The 18,974-nt window shown below is 46.7% G+C and overlaps 1 protein-coding gene across 1 annotated transcript in view; it reads right to left on the reverse strand.

The window, feature by feature from the left end:
* Nucleotides 1-15,541: 15,541 nt before the first annotated feature.
* The window catches only part of MTERF3 (mitochondrial transcription termination factor 3), a 30,286-nt gene continuing 26,853 nt past the window's right edge, over nt 15,542-18,974 (reverse strand). Inside the window, exons 7-8 of the mRNA XM_075272092.1 lie at nt 18,221-18,382; nt 15,542-15,773 (exon numbers count right to left, since the gene is read on the reverse strand). Coding sequence (XP_075128193.1) covers nt 15,579-15,773; nt 18,221-18,382 — 357 coding nt within the window. The 3' untranslated portion in view covers nt 15,542-15,578. The remainder of the gene's footprint in view (nt 15,774-18,220; nt 18,383-18,974) is intronic.

Here is an 18,974-nt window from a genome sequence, read left to right on the forward strand (position 1 = left end):
TGTTGCTAGTTGGGATGGGTACAGCACAGATCCAGTTGTGAACCCTCAACAACATGGAAGACGTCATCTTATCAAGAGACTGAGTTGGCCTGGAACCTGGAGGACAAACCTGGGTTTGTCCTTGTAACGTAAGAGACCAGCTTGTAGGCCGTGGGTTGAAGACCAGAGGCAAAGACAGCAGAGACACTCTGTGTGATGGCTGCTCCGGTCATAGTGGTCCATACAAGGCTCTAGTCTAGGTCTCTACATGTTATGTCCTTTGACCCCCTCCTCCACAGTGACATAGTGGCCCCTGCCCACAGTATTTTGCATAGTGGACCCCAGAGTATAAGGATGGGAGACCCAAGGGAGGATACAAACATAAAAACCACTGGTACTTACCTCTCCTGGGCTCCGGCGCACTCCCCGCTGATGTTGGCCATCTTCAATGATGGAAGGGACGTCACTTGAGCTGGGCTTGCGTCGCGATGCTAATGATGCAAGCCCAGCTCAGGTGATGTCTGGGACGTCATCAAGTGGGCCCGAAGCCTTCTGGAGTGTAGGAGAGGTAAGTTACTGTTTTGTTTTTTTTTAAATGTTCCCTCACCTCTTCTAGCCCTTCTGATCATTATATGGCGGGGTCTGAAAAGCCCTCCAGATACAATGATAGCATTGTTTATGGAGTTCGCGGGCCCGCGGCCTCACTTACCGATCCTCACTCCTGTTCACAGCCGCCTCCGCAGAAGGGGAAGCGCTGATGGCCATGAGCAGGAGCCAGGATCGTAGGAGCTGGTAACGGCCTTAAAAAAAATAAAAATCAGCTGCGGTAGCGGCTACCACCGGGCCCCCTGATACCCCTGTGGCAGCCGCAACCTCAGGAGGTACGCCCCATGTAGCATTAAAAAAAAAAACACACTGAAAACATTTTTTTTCCCACAGTTTATTTATTGCAATTTTGCTGTTTTCTTCTGAAAACTCCTTTCGGCCCCTATAAAAGGGATCCTATCATTCAGATGGAATGTTTTGTGACTAACACGTCAGAATAGACTTAAGAAAGGCCATTCCTCTCCTACCTTTAAATGTCTTCTTCCATAGAAATACCGTTTTTTTTTGTCGGTATGCAAATGAGTTCTCTCTCAGCACTGGGGGCGTCCCCAATGCTGCGAGAGAACTCTCCAGAGACGTCTCAATCTTCTTCAGTAACGTTCTCTTCCTGTGTCTTCTTCCGCTGCAGGCGGTAAAACTTGCAGGCCTCGGGTAGAGCCTACTGCGCATGCCCGAGGCCTCAAGAAAAATGGCCGCTTACATAGTAAGCGGCCATTTTCTTGTGGCCTGTGGGCCTGCGCAGTCGGCTCTGCCCAAAGCCTACAAGTTTCATTGCTGTTTGAGTGCTGGGGCTCACCCCCAGTGCTGTGAGAGAACTCATTTGAGTACCGTCAAAAACCGGGATTTCTACGGAACGGCGGCGTGGAGAAGACATCTAAAGGTAGGTGATGAATAGCCTTTCCTATGGCTATTCCGACGTGTTAGTCACAAAAAATTCCATCTGAATGATTGGATCCCTTTAAACATATATGGAAAATGCCAGCGGTTTTTTTCCAGTAATGTTGCAGGTACTGTAAAATGCAGTGCTTTTTGCAGAGGCCAAAAATGTTGCGTTTTTGCAATATGGGGCTCCAGGGTGATGGTGATACTTGTCCACATTTAGTTAGTGATGCACAGAAGACAATCAGGGATCAGTAGGGGTCCCAGCAGTCAATCAGCAAGTTACCCCTATCTTGTGGGTAGGGGGTTTCCTGCTTTGGCCAAACAATCCCTTTAGGCTAAGGCCACACATTGTGGAAACACTTTGTTTCGGTAACATTGATGACCTACCTGATGACTGTTACCGCTTCATAGAGCTGAATAGTGGGGGTGCAAGACATCTTCTGATCAGATATCAAAATGGACACTATGAACATGCTTTCCCAGCAGCCATGACAGCCGGGAACATATCGGTACGGAAGACCAGAATGATTTACAATAGTAGATATAGACAGATATGTGCAAGGACGTAGATGTAAATGTTGTCAAAAATTCAAACAAGGAGATTAGAAGGGGTTGTCTGAGAATTCGGCATAAGGGATACTGATGACCTATTCACAAGATACAGTCCTATGAAAAAGTTTGGGCACCCCTATTAATCTTAATCATTTTTAGTTCTAAATATTTTGGTATTTGCAACAGCCATTTCAGTTTGATATATCTAATAACTGATGGACACAGTAATATTTCAGGATTGAAATGAGGTTTATTGTACTAACAGAAAATGCGCAATATGCATTAAACCAAAATTTGACCGGTGCAAAAGTATGGGCACCTCAACAGAAAAGTGACATTAATATTTAGTACATCCTCCTTTTGCAAAGATAACAGCCTCTAGTCACTTCCTGTAGCTTTTAATCAGTTCCTGGATCCTGGATAAAGGTATTTTGGACAAACAATTCAAGTTCAGTTAAGTTAGATGGTCGCCGAGCATGGACAGCCCGCTTCAAATCATCCCACAGATGTTCAATGATATTCAGGTCTGGGGACTGGGATGGCCATTCCAGAACATTGTCATTGTTCCTCTGCATGAATGCCTGAGGATTTGGAGCGGTGTTTTGGATCATTGTCTTGCTGAAATATCCATCCCCGGCGTAACTTCAACTTCGTCACTGATTCTTGAACATTATTCTCAAGAATCTGCTGATACTGAGTGGAATCCATGCGACTCTCAACTTTAACAAGATTCCCGATGCCGGCATTGGCCACACAGCCCCAAAGCATGATGGAACCTCCACCAAATTTTACAGTGGGTAGCATGTGTTTTTCTTGGAATGCTGTTTCTTTTTGGACGCCATGCATAACGCCTTTTTTTATAACCAAACAACTCAATTTTTGTTTCCAAAATGAAGCTGCCTTGTCCAAATGTGCTTTTTCATACCTCAGGCAACTCTATTTGTGGCGTACGTGCAGAAACGGCTTCTTTCTCATCACTCTCCCATACAGCTTCTATTTGTGCAAAGTGCGCTGTATAGTTGACCGATGCACAGTGACACCATCTGCAGAAAGATGATGCTGCAGCTCTTTGGAGGTGATCTGTGGATTGTCCTTGACTGTTCTCACCATTCTTCTTCTCTGCCTTTCTGATATTTTTCTTGGCCTGCCACTTCTGGGCTTAACAAGAACTGTCCCTGTGGTCTTCCATTTCCTTACTATGTTCCTCACAGTGGAAACTGACAGGTTAAATCTCTGAGACAACGTTTTGTATCCTTCCCCTGAACAACTATGTTGAACAATCTTTGTTTTCAGATCATTTGAGAGCGGGCTGTCCATGTTCGGCGACCATCAAACTTAACTGAACTTGAATTGTTTTGTAGAAAGAAATGGTCCAAAATCCCTTCATCCAGGATCCAGGAACTGATTAAAAGCTACAGGAAGCGACTAGAGGCTGTTATCTTTGCAAAAGGAGGATGTACTAAATATTAATGTCACTTTTCTGTTGAGGTGCCCATATTTTTGCACCGGTCAAATTTTGGTTTAATGCATATTGCGCATTTTCTGTTAGTACAATAAACCTCATTTCAATCCTGAAATATTACTGTGTCCATCAGTTATTAGATATATCAAACTGAAATGGCTGTTGCAAACACCAAAATATTTAGAACTAAAAATGATTAAGATTAGAGATGAGCGAACACTAAAATGTTCGAGGTTCGAAATTCGATTCGAACAGCCGCTCAATGTTCGTGTGTTCGAACGGGTTTCGAACCCCATTATAGTCTATGGGGAACAGATACTCGTTAAGGGGGAAACCCAAATCCGTGTCTGGAGGGTCACCAAGTCCACTATGACACCCCAGGAAATGATGCCAACACCTCTGGAATGACACTGGGACAGCAGGGGAAGCATGTCTGGGGGCATCTAACACACCAAAGACCCTCTATTACCCCAACATCACAGCCTAACAACTACACACTTTACACACTCAATACCACCTCTCTGACAGTAGGAAAACACCTTGAAACATGTGTATTTGGCACTTGCAGTGAGGAGAGCTTGTCACCAGCAGTGAATTTGGCCCTTGTAGTAAGTTGAGGTTGGCACCAACATTTGTTTTGAAAATCAGGGTGGATTGAGCCTCTAACCAGCAGAGTTTGGGCAAATTCATGGTGGAGGGAGCCTCTAAAAACCCCAGTTTGGACCAATTCATGGTGGAGGGAGACTCTAAAAACCCCAGTTTGGACCAATTCATGGTGGAGGGAGACTCTAAAAACCCCAGTTTGGACCAATTCATGGTGGAGGGAGCCTCTAAAAACCCCAGTTTGGACCAATTCATGGTGGAGGGAGCCTCTAACCAGCCCAGTTTGGACCAATTAATGGTGGAGGGAGCCTCTAAACAGCCAAGTTTTGGGAAATTCATGGTGGAGGGAGCCTCTAACCAGCCCAGTTTGGACCAATTCATGGTGGAGGGAGCCTCTAACCAGCCCAGTTTGGACCAATTCATGGTGGAGGGAGCCTCTAAACAGCCCAGTTTGGGCAAATTCATGGTGGAGGGAGCCTCTAAAAAACCCAGTTTGGACCAATTCATGGTGGAGGGAGCCTCTAATTAGCCCAGTTTGGACCAATTAATGGTGGAGGGAGCCTCTAACCAGCCCAGTTTGGACCAATTAATGGTGGAGGGAGCCTCTAACCACCCCAGTTTGGGCAAATTCATGGTGGAGGGAGCCTCTAACCAGCCCAGTTTGGACCAATTAATGGTGGAGGGAGCCTCTAAACAGCCAAGTTTTGGGAAATTCATGGTGGAGGGAGCCTCTAACCAGCCCAGTTTGGACCAATTCATGGTGGAGGGAGCCTCTAAACAGCCCAGTTTGGGCAAATTCATGGTGGAGGGAGCCTCTAAACAGCCCAGTTTGGGCAAATTCATGGTGGAGGGAGCCTCTAACCAGCCCAGTTTGGACCAATTAATGGTGGAGGGAGCCTCTAAACAGCCAAGTTTTGGGAAATTCAAGGTGGAGGGAGCCTCTAACCAGCCCAGTTTGGACCAATTAATGGTGGAGGGAGCCTCTAACCACCCCAGTTTGGACCAATTCATGGTGGAGGGAGCCTCTAACCACCCCAGTTTGGACCAATTCATGGTGGAGGGAGCCTCTAAACAGCCCAGTTTGGGCAAATTCATGGTGGAGGGAGCCTCTAACCAGCCCAGTTTGGACCAATTAATGGTGGAGGGAGCCTCTAAACAGCCCAGTTTGGGCAAATTCATGGTGGAGGGAGCCTCTAACCAGCCCAGTTTGGACCAATTAATGGTGGAGGGAGCCTCTAAACAGCCAAGTTTTGGGAAATTCATGGTGGAGGGAGCCTCTAACCAGCCCAGTTTGGACCAATTAATGGTGGAGGGAGCCTCTAACCACCCCAGTTTGGGCAAATTCATGGTGGAGGGAGCCTCTAACCAGCCCAGTTTGGACCAATTAATGGTGGAGGGAGCCTCTAAACAGCCCAGTTTGGGCAAATTCATGGTGGAGGGAGCCTCTAAACAGCCAAGTTTTGGGAAATTCATGGTGGAGGGAGCCTCTAACCAGCCCAGTTTGGACCAATTCATGGTGGAGGGAGCCTCTAAACAGCCCAGTTTGGGCAAATTCATGGTGGAGGGAGCCTCTAAAAAACCCAGTTTGGACCAATTCATGGTGGAGGGAGCCTCTAATTAGCCCAGTTTGGACCAATTAATTGTGGAGGGAGCCTCTAACCAGCCCAGTTTGGACCAATTAATGGTGGAGGGAGCCTCTAACCACCCCAGTTTGGGCAAATTCATGGTGGAGGGAGCCTCTAACCAGCCCAGTTTGGACCAATTAATGGTGGAGGGAGCCTCTAACCAGCCCAGTTTGGACCAATTAATGGTGGAGGGAGCCTCTAACCACCCCAGTTTGGACCAATTCATGGTGGAGGGAGCCTCTAACCAGCCCAGTTTGGACCAATTCATGGTGGAGGGAGCCTCTAAACAGCCCAGTTTGGGCAAATTCATGGTGGAGGGAGCCTCTAAAAAACCCAGTTTGGACCAATTCATGGTGGAGGGAGCCTCTAATTAGCCCAGTTTGGACCAATTAATTGTGGAGGGAGCCTCTAACCAGCCCAGTTTGGACCAATTAATGGTGGAGGGAGCCTCTAACCACCCCAGTTTGGGCAAATTCATGGTGGAGGGAGCCTCTAACCAGCCCAGTTTGGACCAATTCATGGTGGAGGGAGCCTCTAACCAGCCCAGTTTGGACCAATTCATGGTGGAGGGAGCCTCTAAACAGCCCAGTTTGGGCAAATTCATGGTGGAGGGAGCCTCTAAAAAACCCAGTTTGGACCAATTCATGGTGGAGGGAGCCTCTAATTAGCCCAGTTTGGACCAATTAATTGTGGAGGGAGCCTCTAACCAGCCCAGTTTGGACCAATTAATGGTGGAGGGAGCCTCTAACCACCCCAGTTTGGGCAAATTCATGGTGGAGGGAGCCTCTAACCAGCCCAGTTTGGACCAATTAATGGTGGAGGGAGCCTCTAACCAGCCCAGTTTGGACCAATTAATGGTGGAGGGAGCCTCTAACCACCCCAGTTTGGACCAATTCATGGTGGAGGGAGCCTCTAACCACCCCAGTTTGGACCAATTCATGGTGGAGGGAGCCTCTAAACAGCCCAGTTTGGGCAAATTCATGGTGGAGGGAGCCTCTAACCAGCCCAGTTTGGACCAATTAATGGTGGAGGGAGCCTCTAAACAGCCCAGTTTGGGCAAATTCATGGTGGAGGGAGCCTCTAACCAGCCCAGTTTGGACCAATTAATGGTGGAGGGAGCCTCTAACCACCCCAGTTTGGACCAATTCATGGTGGAGGGAGCCTCTAACCACCCCAGTTTGGACCAATTCATGGTGGAGGGAGCCTCTAAACAGCCCAGTTTGGGCAAATTCATGGTGGAGGGAGCCTCTAACCAGCCCAGTTTGGACCAATTAATGGTGGAGGGAGCCTCTAAACAGCCCAGTTTGGGCAAATTCATGGTGGAGGGAGCCTCTAACCAGCCCAGTTTGGACCAATTAATGGTGGAGGGAGCCTCTAAACAGCCAAGTTTTGGGAAATTCATGGTGGAGGGAGCCTCTAACCAGCCCAGTTTGGACCAATTAATGGTGGAGGGAGCCTCTAACCACCCCAGTTTGGGCAAATTCATGGTGGAGGGAGCCTCTAACCAGCCCAGTTTGGACCAATTAATGGTGGAGGGAGCCTCTAAACAGCCCAGTTTGGGCAAATTCATGGTGGAGGGAGCCTCTAAACAGCCAAGTTTTGGGAAATTCATGGTGGAGGGAGCCTCTAACCAGCCCAGTTTGGACCAATTCATGGTGGAGGGAGCCTCTAAACAGCCCAGTTTGGGCAAATTCATGGTGGAGGGAGCCTCTAAAAAACCCAGTTTGGACCAATTCATGGTGGAGGGAGCCTCTAAACAGCCCAGTTTGGGCAAATTCATGGTGGAGGGAGCCTCTAACCAGCAGAGTTGGGGGAAATCAGGGTGGAGGGAGCCTAGTATTAGCAGAATTGTGCAACGCTTATGGTGGATGAGTATGAGGATGCGGAGGAATTGGAGAGGTTGAGTACAGACATGGAGTTTCATGTTGGGGTGCTTTACACAGGTGGGCACAAAAATGACGGCTCTACCCAGTGGTGGTTCATTTTTATCAAAGTGAGCCGGTCGGCACTCTCAGCTGACAGACGGGTGCGCTTGTCAGTGATGATGCCACCGGCTGCACTGAACACCCTCTCAGATAGGACGCTGGCGGCAGGACAGGACAGCACCTCCAAGGCATATAGGGCAAGTTCAAGCCACAGGTCCAACTTCGACACCCAATACGTGTAGGGCGCAGAGGGGTCGGAGAGGACAGGGCTGTGGTCGGAAAGGTATTCCCGCAACATGCGCCTATACTTCTCACGCCTGGTGACACTAGGACCCTCCGTGGCGGCACTTTGGCGAGGGGGTGCCATCAAGGTGTCCCAGACCTTAGACAGTGTGCCCCTCGTTTGTGTGGACCGGTGAGAACTTGGTTGCCTACTGGAGGAACTGCCCTCCCTGCCGCCAACGTCACATGCTGGAAACATCTCCATCATATTCTGCACCAATTGCCTGTGGCAAGCATTGATGCGATTGGCCCTCCCCTCTACCGGAATAAAAGACGAGATGTTGTTTTTATACCGGGGGTCAAGGATAGCAAAGATCCAGTACTGGTTGTCCTCCATGATTTTGACAATACGCTTGTCGGTTGTAAAGCACCCCAACATGAACTCAGCCATGTCTGCCACAGTGTTAGTTGGCATGACTCCTCTGGCCCCACCGGAAAGTTCAATCTCCATTTCCTCCTCATCCTCCATGTCTACCCATCCGCGCTGCAACAATGGGACGATTCGAAGTTGCCCGGAAGCCTCCTGTATCACCATCACATCATCGGACAACTCTTCTTCCTCCTCCTCCTCCTCCTCCTCCTCCATTAAACGCAGTGAAGCGGACAGATGTGTGGACCTACTCTCCAGCTGTGACGGATCGGATGCTATCCCTAACTCCTCTGTGTGATCTGAGTTATCCCTGATGTCAATCAGGGATTCTCTCAGAACACACAAGAGCGGGATTGTAAGGCTCACCATCGCATCCTCAGAGCTCACCCTCCTTGTGGACTCCTCAAAGACCCGTAGGATGTCACAAAGGTCTCTCATCCATGGCCACTCATGGATGTGAAACTGAGGCAGCTGACTTTGTGGCACCCTAGGGTTTTGTAGCTGGTATTCCATCAAAGGTCTCTGCTGCTCAACCACTCTATTCAACATCTGAAACGTTGAGTTCCAGCGTGTGGGGACGTCGCACAAAAGCCGGTGTTGTGGCACATGCAGGCGTTGCTGGAGAGATTTTAAGCTAGCAGCGGCTACTGTCGACTTGCGAAAGTGGGCGCACATGCGCCGCACTTTCACCAGTAGCTCTGGAACATTGGGGTAGCTCTTTAGGAAACGTTGCACCACTAGGTTGAAGACGTGGGCCAGGCATGGAACATGTTGGAGTCCGGCAAGCTCCAGAGCTGCTACCAGGTTCCGGCCGTTATCACAAACGACCATGCCTGGGCCCAGGTGCAGCGGCTCAAACCATATTGCCGTCTCATCGAGGAGGGCATCCCTCACCTCGGAGGCAGTGTGCTGTCTGTCCCCCAAGCTGATCAGCTTCAGCACAGCCTGCTGACGTCTACCAACGCCAGTGCTGCAACGTTTCCAACTCGTAGCTGGGGTCAATCTAACAGCGGAGGAGGAGGCGGTGGCGGAGGAGGAGGCGGTGGCGGAGGAGGAGGCGGTAGAGGAGGAGGAGGAGGAGGGGGGTGTTCTTCTCGTGTCCCTGCCAGGAATGTTAGGCGGGGAGACGAGGTACACCGGGCCAGTTTGGGAAGCAGTCCCAGCCTCAACTACATTCACCCAGTGTGCCGTCAGTGAAATGTAGCGTCCCTGTCCGCATGCACTTGTCCACGCGTCGGTGGTCAAGTGGACCTTTGTGCAAAGCGCGGAACTAAGGGCCCGCCTGATGTTGAGTGACACGTGCTGGTGCAAGGCGGGGACGGCACACCGGGAGAAGTAGTGACGGCTAGGGACGGCATAGCGAGGTGCCGCAGTTGCCATCAGGTCCAGGAAGGCGGGAGTTTCAACAAGCCGGAACGCCAACATCTCCTGGGCCAGCAGTTTAGCGATGTTGGCGTTCAAGGCTTGCGCGTGTGGGTGGTTAGCAGTGTATTTCTGCCGCCGCTCCAATGTCTGAGAGATGGTGGGTTGTTGTAAAGAAACGCCTGATGGTGCCTTTGATGGTGCAGGAGAAGGAGATAAGACAGGACCAGGGGAGGATGAGGTAGAAGTCAACAAAGTGGCGGAGGCAGATGAAGTGGTGTCCTGGCTCGTCCTCTGGAGTGCATCGCCAGCACAGTCAGCAGTGGCAGTGGCAGAGGCAGAGGCAGAGGCAGTGGCAGTGGCGTGAACGGCAGTCGGCCTTTGTCCTGCCGTTGCTGCCTGCCACTGATTCCAGTGCTTGGATTCCAAATGACGGCGCATTGAAGTGGTGGACAGGTTGCTCTTCTCAGAGCCCCTAATCAATTTCGAGAGGCAAATTGTGCAGACAACACTATATCTGTCCTCGGCGCATTCCTTGAAAAAACTCCACACCTTCGAGAAACGTGCCCTCGAGGTGGGAGTTTTTCGGGGCTGGGTACGAACTGGAACATCTTGGGAGATTCCGGGTGTGGCCTGGCTTCGCCTAAGCTGCTGACCTCTGCCTCTGCCTCTAGCTACCCTTTTTGGTGCTGCACCTGCCTCAACATCCACACTACTTTCCCCGCTTGACATCCCCCCTGTCCAGGTCGGGTCAGTGTCCTCATCATCCACCACTTCCTCTTCCAACTCCTGTCTCATCTCCTCCTCCCGCACAATGCGCCGGTCAACTGGATGCCCTGACGGCAACTGCGTCACATCATCGTCGATGAGGGTGGGTTGCTGGTCATCCACCACCAAATCGAACGGAGATGGAGGAGACTCTAGTGTTTGAGCATCTGGATACAGATGCTCCTCTGTTAGGTTCGTGGAATCGTGACGTGGAGAGGCAGGTTGAGGGACAATGAAAGGAGCGGAGAACAGCTCTGGGGAGCAGGGACAGTTTGGGTTATTGTTCTGTAAAGCTTCGGAATTTTGGGAGGAAGGAAGACAAGACTGTTGGGTAATAGGAGGAGAGGAGGCAGAGTCTGACTGGCTGCTGGACAATGTGCTGTAAGCGTTCTCTGACAGCCATTGCAAGACCTGTTCCTGGTTCTCGGGCCTACTAAGGTTTGTACCCTGCAGTTTAGTTAATGTGGCAAGCAACCCTGGCACTGTGGAGTGGCGCAATGCTTGCTGCCCCACAGGAGTAGGCACGGGACGCCCTGTGGCTTCACTGCTACCTTGCTCCCCAGAACCATTCCCCCGACCTCGCCCACGGCCTCGTCCACGTCCCTTTCCGGGAGCCTTGCGCATTTTGAATTCCTAGTTAGAAATTGGCACTGTATACCAGTAGTAAAAATTGTGGGTGCACGTAACCCCAATATATTCTTTGAATTCCCAGTCAGACACTGGCACTATATGGCAGTAGCAAGAAATGAGGGTATTTGTATTCCCAATATACTCTTTGAATTCCCAGTCAGACAATGGCACTGTATACCAGTAGTAAAAATTGTGGGTGCACGTAACCCCAATATATTCTTTGAATTCCCAGTCAGAAACTGGCACTATATGGCAGTAGCAAGAAATGAGGGTATTTGTATTCCCAATATACTCTTTGAATTCCCAGTCAGACAATGGCACTGTATACCAGTAGTAAAAATTGTGGGTGCACGTAACCCCAATATATTCTTTGAATTCCCAGTCAGACACTGGCACTATATGGCAGTAGCAAGAAATGAGGGTATTTGTATTCCCAATATACTCTTTGAATTCCCAGTCAGACAATGGCACTGTATACCAGTAGTAAAAATTGTGGGTGCACGTAACCCCAATATATTCTTTGAATTCCCAGTCAGAAACTGGCACTATATGGCAGTAGCAAGAAATGAGGGTATTTGTATTCCCAATATACTCTTTGAATTCCCAGTCAGACAATGGCACTGTATACCAGTAGTAAAAATTGTGGGTGCACGTAACCCCAATATATTCTTTGAATTCCCAGTCAGACACTGGCACTATATGGCAGTAGCAAGAAATGAGGGTATTTGTATTCCCAATATACTCTTTGAATTCCCAGTCAGACAATGGCACTGTATACCAGTAGTAAAAATTGTGGGTGCACGTAACCCCAATATATTCTTTGAATTCCCAGTCAGAAACTGGCACTATATGGCAGTAGCAAGAAATGAGGGTATTTGTATTCCCAATATACTCTTTGAATTCCCAGTCAGACAATGGCACTGTATACCAGTAGTAAAAATTGTGGGTGCACGTAACCCCAATATATTCTTTGAATTCCCAGTCAGACACTGGCACTATATGGCAGTAGCAAGAAATGAGGGTATTTGTATTCCCAATATACTCTTTGAATTCCCAGTCAGACAATGGCACTGTATACCAGTAGTAAAAATTGTGGGTGCACGTAACCCCAATATATTCTTTGAATTACCAGTCAGAAACTGGCACTATATGGCAGTAGCAAGAAATGAGGGTATTTATAACCCCAATATATTCTTTGAATTCCCAGTCAGACAATGGCACTGTATACCAGTAGTAAAAATTGTGGGTGCACGTAACCCCAATATATTCTTTGAATTACCAGTCAGAAACTGGCACTATATGGCAGTAGCAAGAAATGAGGGTATTTATAACCCCAATATATTCTTTGAATTCCCAGTCAGACAATGGCACTGTATACCAGTAGTAAAAATTGTGGGTGCACGTAACCCCAATATATTCTTTGAATTCCCAGTCAGAAACTGGCACTATATGGCAGTAGCAAGAAATGAGGGTATTTATAACCCCAATATATTCTTTGAATTCCCAGTCAGACAATGGCACTGTATACCAGTAGTAAAAATTGTGGGTGCACGTAACCCCAATATATTCTTTGAATTCCCAGTCAGAAACTGGCACTATATGGCAGTAGCAAGAAATGAGGGTATTTGTATTCCCAATATACTCTTTGAATTCCCAGTCAGACAATGGCACTGTATACCAGTAGTAAAAATTGTGGGTGCACGTAACCCCAATATATTCTTTGAATTCCCAGTCAGACACTGGCACTATATGGCAGTAGCAAGAAATGAGGGTATTTGTATTCCCAATATACTCTTTGAATTCCCAGTCAGACAATGGCACTGTATACCAGTAGTAAAAATTGTGGGTGCACGTAACCCCAATATATTCTTTGAATTCCCAGTCAGAAACTGGCACTATATGGCAGTAGCAAGAAATGAGGGTATTTGTATTCCCAATATACTCTTTGAATTCCCAGTCAGACAATGGCACTGTATACCAGTAGTAAAAATTGTGGGTGCACGTAACCCCAATATATTCTTTGAATTCCCAGTCAGACACTGGCACTATATGGCAGTAGCAAGAAATGAGGGTATTTGTATTCCCAATATACTCTTTGAATTCCCAGTCAGACAATGGCACTGTATACCAGTAGTAAAAATTGTGGGTGCACGTAACCCCAATATATTCTTTGAATTACCAGTCAGAAACTGGCACTATATGGCAGTAGCAAGAAATGAGGGTATTTATAACCCCAATATATTCTTTGAATTCCCAGTCAGACAATGGCACTGTATACCAGTAGTAAAAATTGTGGGTGCACGTAACCCCAATATATTCTTTGAATTCCCAGTCAGAAACTGGCACTATATGGCAGTAGCAAGAAATGAGGGTATTTATAACCCCAATATATTCTTTGAATTCCCAGTCAGACAATGGCACTGTATACCAGTAGTAAAAATTGTGGGTGCACGTAACCCCAATATATTCTTTGAATTCCCAGTCAGAAACTGGCACTATATGGCAGTAGCAAGAAATGAGGGTATTTGTATTCCCAATATACTCTTTGAATTCCCAGTCAGACAATGGCACTGTATACCAGTAGTAAAAATTGTGGGTGCACGTAACCCCAATATATTCTTTGAATTCCCAGTCAGACACTGGCACTATATGGCAGTAGCAAGAAATGAGGGTATTTGTATTCCCAATATACTCTTTGAATTCCCAGTCAGACAATGGCACTGTATACCAGTAGTAAAAATTGTGGGTGCACGTAACCCCAATATATTCTTTGAATTCCCAGTCAGACACTGGCACTATATGGCAGTAGCAAGAAATGAGGGTATTTGTATTCCCAATATATTCTTTGAATTCCCAGTCAGACAATGGCACTGTATACCAGTAGTAAAAATTGTGGGTGCACGTAACCCCAATATATTCTTTGAATTACCAGTCAGAAACTGGCACTATATGGCAGTAGCAAGAAATGAGGGTATTTGTATTCCCAATATATTCTTTGAATTCCCAGTCAGACAATGGCACTTTATACCAGTAGTAAAAATTGTGGGTGTATATAGCCCCAATTCTATTGCTAGGGGACTTGCAGGGTATTTCTGGGGTGAAGGTGGGGGGGCACACCGTTGGAACGGGTATCGGGGTATATATCGGGTATACGGGAATACACTGACAGTGTATTCCATTCAGGATCCTGGGAAAGCTGGGTTGCGGCGATTGAGCCCGTCAGTGCCACGTTACACTGACAAGCTTCTCCCTGGAATTTAGCTCTTACAAGAGCTGTTGGTTGTCTTCTCCTTCCTATCCTAGCCTGTCCCTGCCTACCCAGAATCTAAGCCCTAGCTAGCTGGACGGAAACCTCCGTCCTCGGTGAATTGCAAGCTCAGAATGACGCGAAGCTGGGCGTCGCTGTTCTTTTAAATTAGAGGTCACATGTTTTCGGCAGCCAATGGGTTTTGCCTACTTTTTTCAACGTCACCGGTGTCGTAGTTCCTGTCCCACCTACCCAGCGCTGTTATTGGAGCAAAAAAGGCGCCAGGGAAGGTGGGAGGGGAATCGAGTAATGGCGCACTTTACCACGCGGTGTTCGATTCGATTCGAACATGCCGAACAGCCTAATATCCGATCGAACATGAGTTCGATAGAACACTGTTCGCTCATCTCTAATTAAGATTAATAGGGGTGCCCAAACTTTTTTATAGGACTGTATATCATCAGTATCAATCTGGTGGGGCACGGACATTTGCACTATAGACTGATCAGCTGATTTGGCTATCAGAAGCCATATACAAGGTATACGACAGGAATCATCTCTGCTCCTATTCAAGTATACAGTGTATAGAGCTGGAAGCAGTTTACAGTATACAGAGCGCTACAATGTAGTGTAACTGCAGCCCTTTTTCCCAGTCACTTGACTAGGAGCACATCTGCTTCTAGCTGTATCAACCGAATCAGCTGATCAGTGTAGGGTCCAGGTGAGGCCCCACCGAGCTGATACCATTGGCCTATCCTGTGGATAGGTCATCAGTGTACATTATGACTTGGTCTCTGACAACCCCTACAACTACATGCAAGTCAAGTGTGGCAGATTAGATAAGGATTGACTTATGGTGTGGTTTTTAAGATCTGCTGCATGTCAATTTGTGTGCAGATTTTTACTAACCTATTTCAATGAGAGGAATGAAGTAAGCAGCAGAATCTGTACACATGTATAATAAAGTCAGCAGCCACCATATATGTAGGGGGGTCAGCTCCTTAGTTTGCCTTTTGCAAGGTGTTCATCGATGTATGTATGCGTGTCACAGTGTGTGTGTTTGTATATGTGTGTGACAATGTATGCACATACTGCTTGTGTCTGTTCTTCCATGTACATATGCTATACTATGATCATAAAGGTCCCTTTACAAAAACACCCGACGTAATATTTAGGAAATGATCACATTGTAGTTTATTACCACTATAATAAATTAAAGCGTATCAAGTCTCCTAAACACATAAAAGCTACAAATCTTAATAATATTGTTTGTTCTGTTGTTTCTTCACATATTTTTTTGGAATTGTTCAAAGTCCTGTATGGAAGTTTTGGCGACGTCTTCACAGAAGGTTTGATCAGGCGTGGACACCAGCTTATCTAAGGAGACGTAGTTGGGTTGTGTCGGGTCATAGATTGCTCTTTCAAGAAATGTAAGAAATTCATGTCTTTCTTTAATTCTTAACAGGTTGGAGTTAAAAACCTGAAAAGAAAAAAAAAAGATGTTATAAAAGGGTCGCACATGTGGTGGAAGCTTTCACTGAAATATATGGAATGCTCTACTCGGTACAAGATTAATAAGTACAGCAGCTTCAGACAAGTCCTAAAAACCCATCTCTTTAGGCAGCTTATCACATGTCCTGACCACATTATTGTACTACACCTCCGCACACTACACGAACGTTTCTTCTCCTATTCTATCCTTCCTACCCCATTCCTCAGATCCTGACCCCTACATCTAGAAGTTACTCTGCACTCCATGTACTTAGGATCTGTATAGTCACAGATACCAGCTGGTGATGGGCTGATATAGTTTCAGTTATATAACCTTATCCATTACCTCTTCTGTCTTTAAGACTATATGCTGAGTATCGGTGATATCAAAGGAATCATTACCAAGTTATCTTGAAGAGGCCTGTCTAAGACCAGCCCCAACGAGGTCCATGGCAGAGTCAGCTGTGGCAAGTGGTACGATGGCACATGTAGTCCCTGTTGGTGTGGAGTACATATACCATTGTGCATTGTTCCATGTACAGCTGTATTACAGGGACATTATTCTGTAGATGCAATGCTCATGGCAAGAATAACTCCATATACTAGGTAGGATTTACCACTTTGGAATATATGGGACCAGTCACATGTTTTTCTTGCACCTTGTTCTGCAGGAGTCTATGTTACTCTCTTATGCAGACAGACATATATACAGATTTTGCCTAGCTGCATTTTGTTCTACTTAAAGAGGACCTTTCATCAGATTGGGCACAGGCAGTTCTATATACTGCTGGAAAGCCGACAGTGCACTATCGACTTTCCCGATCTGTGGCCAGTGTAAAGAGCTATCGGTCCCGGTACCGTAGCGCTTTACAGTCAGAAGGGCGTTTCTGACAGTCAGTCAGGAACGTCCTTCTCCACAGCAGCGCCTATCGCGCTGTACAGTGTGAGTGGGGAGGAACGCCCCCTTCCTCTGCTCACAGTGCTCGTCAATAGACAAGTATTATCAGGAGGGGAGGGGGCGTTCCTCCCCGCTCACACTGTACAGCACGATAGGCGCTGCTGTGGAGAAGGACGTACCTGACTGACTGTCAGGAACGCCCTTCTGACTGTAAAGCGCTACGGTACCGGGACCGATAGCTCTTTACACTGGCCACAGATCGGGAAAGTCGATAGTGCACTGTCGGCTTTCCAGCAGTATATAGAACTGCCTGTGCCCAATCTGATGAAAGGTCCTCTTTAAATTAAGCCTAAGGGAGCCTTCACATGGAGTAAACACGCGTGTATTTTTGCAAAGTACACGTGTAAAAATAAGACTGCCATTGACTTCAATTGATATTTTTTACATGCCTGTAAAATGTCATTGAAGTCAATGGGAGTCTTATTTTTACAAGTGAATTTTGCAAAAATACATGCGTGTTTACTCCATGTGAAGGCTCCCTTAGACTGAGGCCCCACAGTGCGGAAACTAAGCTTTTTTGTTGCAGATTTTATTGCGGGTTTTTGAGCCAAAGCCAAGAATGGTTACAAAGGGATATGAGAGCTACTGTATATAGGAAGTCATTCTATTTCTAACTTTTACCCAATCCACTCCTGGCTTTGGCTCAAAAAACCGCAACAACAAAAAAAATCTGTGTTTCCACAACGTGGGGCCTTAGCTTAATGAAGTTTTCCAAGGAAAAACCTTTATGGCAGATCCACAGAATACTCACCTCTGGGACCCCCAACTATATCAATAACGAGACCCCACCAGCCTTCACGCCCCTTTACTAACCTGAGGGTCACCTAGCTGTGAAGACTGTCAGCTATGGAACAATGTCACTCGCTACTCTATGCTGCTTCTGTAACTACCATTCACTTCTGTCGCATCCATCAGACATTTATGGCATATCCTGTAGCTATACCATAAATTTCTTATATGTGAAAATCCCTTTAAAGTGGTTATCCAGTTATTAAAAATATATGGACCAAATAGCAGGATGAATCAATACAATGCATGCCCTGTTTAAATTAATCAGAGTTCATCTGATTTATTTGTTATTATTATTCATTTTATTTCCAGGTCAATGACCTCAGAGTGAAGTTTTGTTTGCAAGCTCACTACTCCTCCCTGTAAGCAGTTCAGCTAGCATATGAAACAGCACAGCAGCACGTCACCTCAGATGTGGGAGTGATTTAGAGAGTAGGCAGACTACTGTCCACTAGCAGCGTACAGCATCCAGAGGCTGACTGGACAGCTGATCTGTGTAGGGTCAGGGTGTCAGATACCCTCACAGATGACGTACTGATCCCCTGTCCTGTGGATAAGTCATCATTATGAAAAATCAATTTTGCAGGAAAAAAACCCAATTCCTATGCACAGAGCGGACTTTAATTTGCACAAATGTCTACAACAAATCTACCATGTTAGACGAATGGGATCTTGTAATGTACAATTACCTGTGGGAAGTGCATGATGATGTGGTGAGGAATCCCCATCGTGTTGTGCACATAATCAAAGGTTTCGGTAAGCTTCTTCTTGCTACCCGCTAACATCTTAGGAACCTTTAGCGCAATATGTTGTATCTCATTTTTACGAAATCCAAATTCAATTTCGAATACCTTCCAAAGGAAGAGAAATAAAATAAATATATCATGAAGAAATTATTGGGGTCCACATAGTGCACAAAAAAAGTGCTTTTTGTTGCAGATTGCACTGCAATTTTTTGAGACAATCATCTACTGAAAATAATTGGGGTGTTAACCGTCATTGTAATCCTGTCTGTGATGGTAACAAGACGACTACTGAGAAGTGATCTCTACAGAACATGTGTCAGTTCAAGTGCCCACCTGGGGAAGAGGGTTGGTATCAGTGGTCAGGATTATCCGCTTTATGTGACAGATATCGGACAGATAAGCCTGTATACAGATACAGTAATAGAAACGTTGTCGAGATCCATCATTTTCATTCGGTCTGTTATCCTTAGGTGTACGGTGACGTCTCAACTTTAGTTCTCAAGGGTGATAATTTGAGCCTGGCAGCAGCTTACTCTCCTCTCAACATACAGAGGAAGAAAAAGCCGAATCGAGAGGAATAGTTTTAGAATAAGTATACCTTAAATGTGTTTTCAGGGCTAAAAATATTGCTGACCTATCATAAGAATTGTGCAGCCAATATTCAGCACTCCACAGCACAGAGAATGGAGCAGGAAGC

The sequence above is a fragment of the Leptodactylus fuscus genome, chromosome 4, assembly GCF_031893055.1.
Source record: "Leptodactylus fuscus isolate aLepFus1 chromosome 4, aLepFus1.hap2, whole genome shotgun sequence".
Taxonomy (NCBI): Eukaryota; Metazoa; Chordata; class Amphibia; order Anura; family Leptodactylidae; genus Leptodactylus; species Leptodactylus fuscus.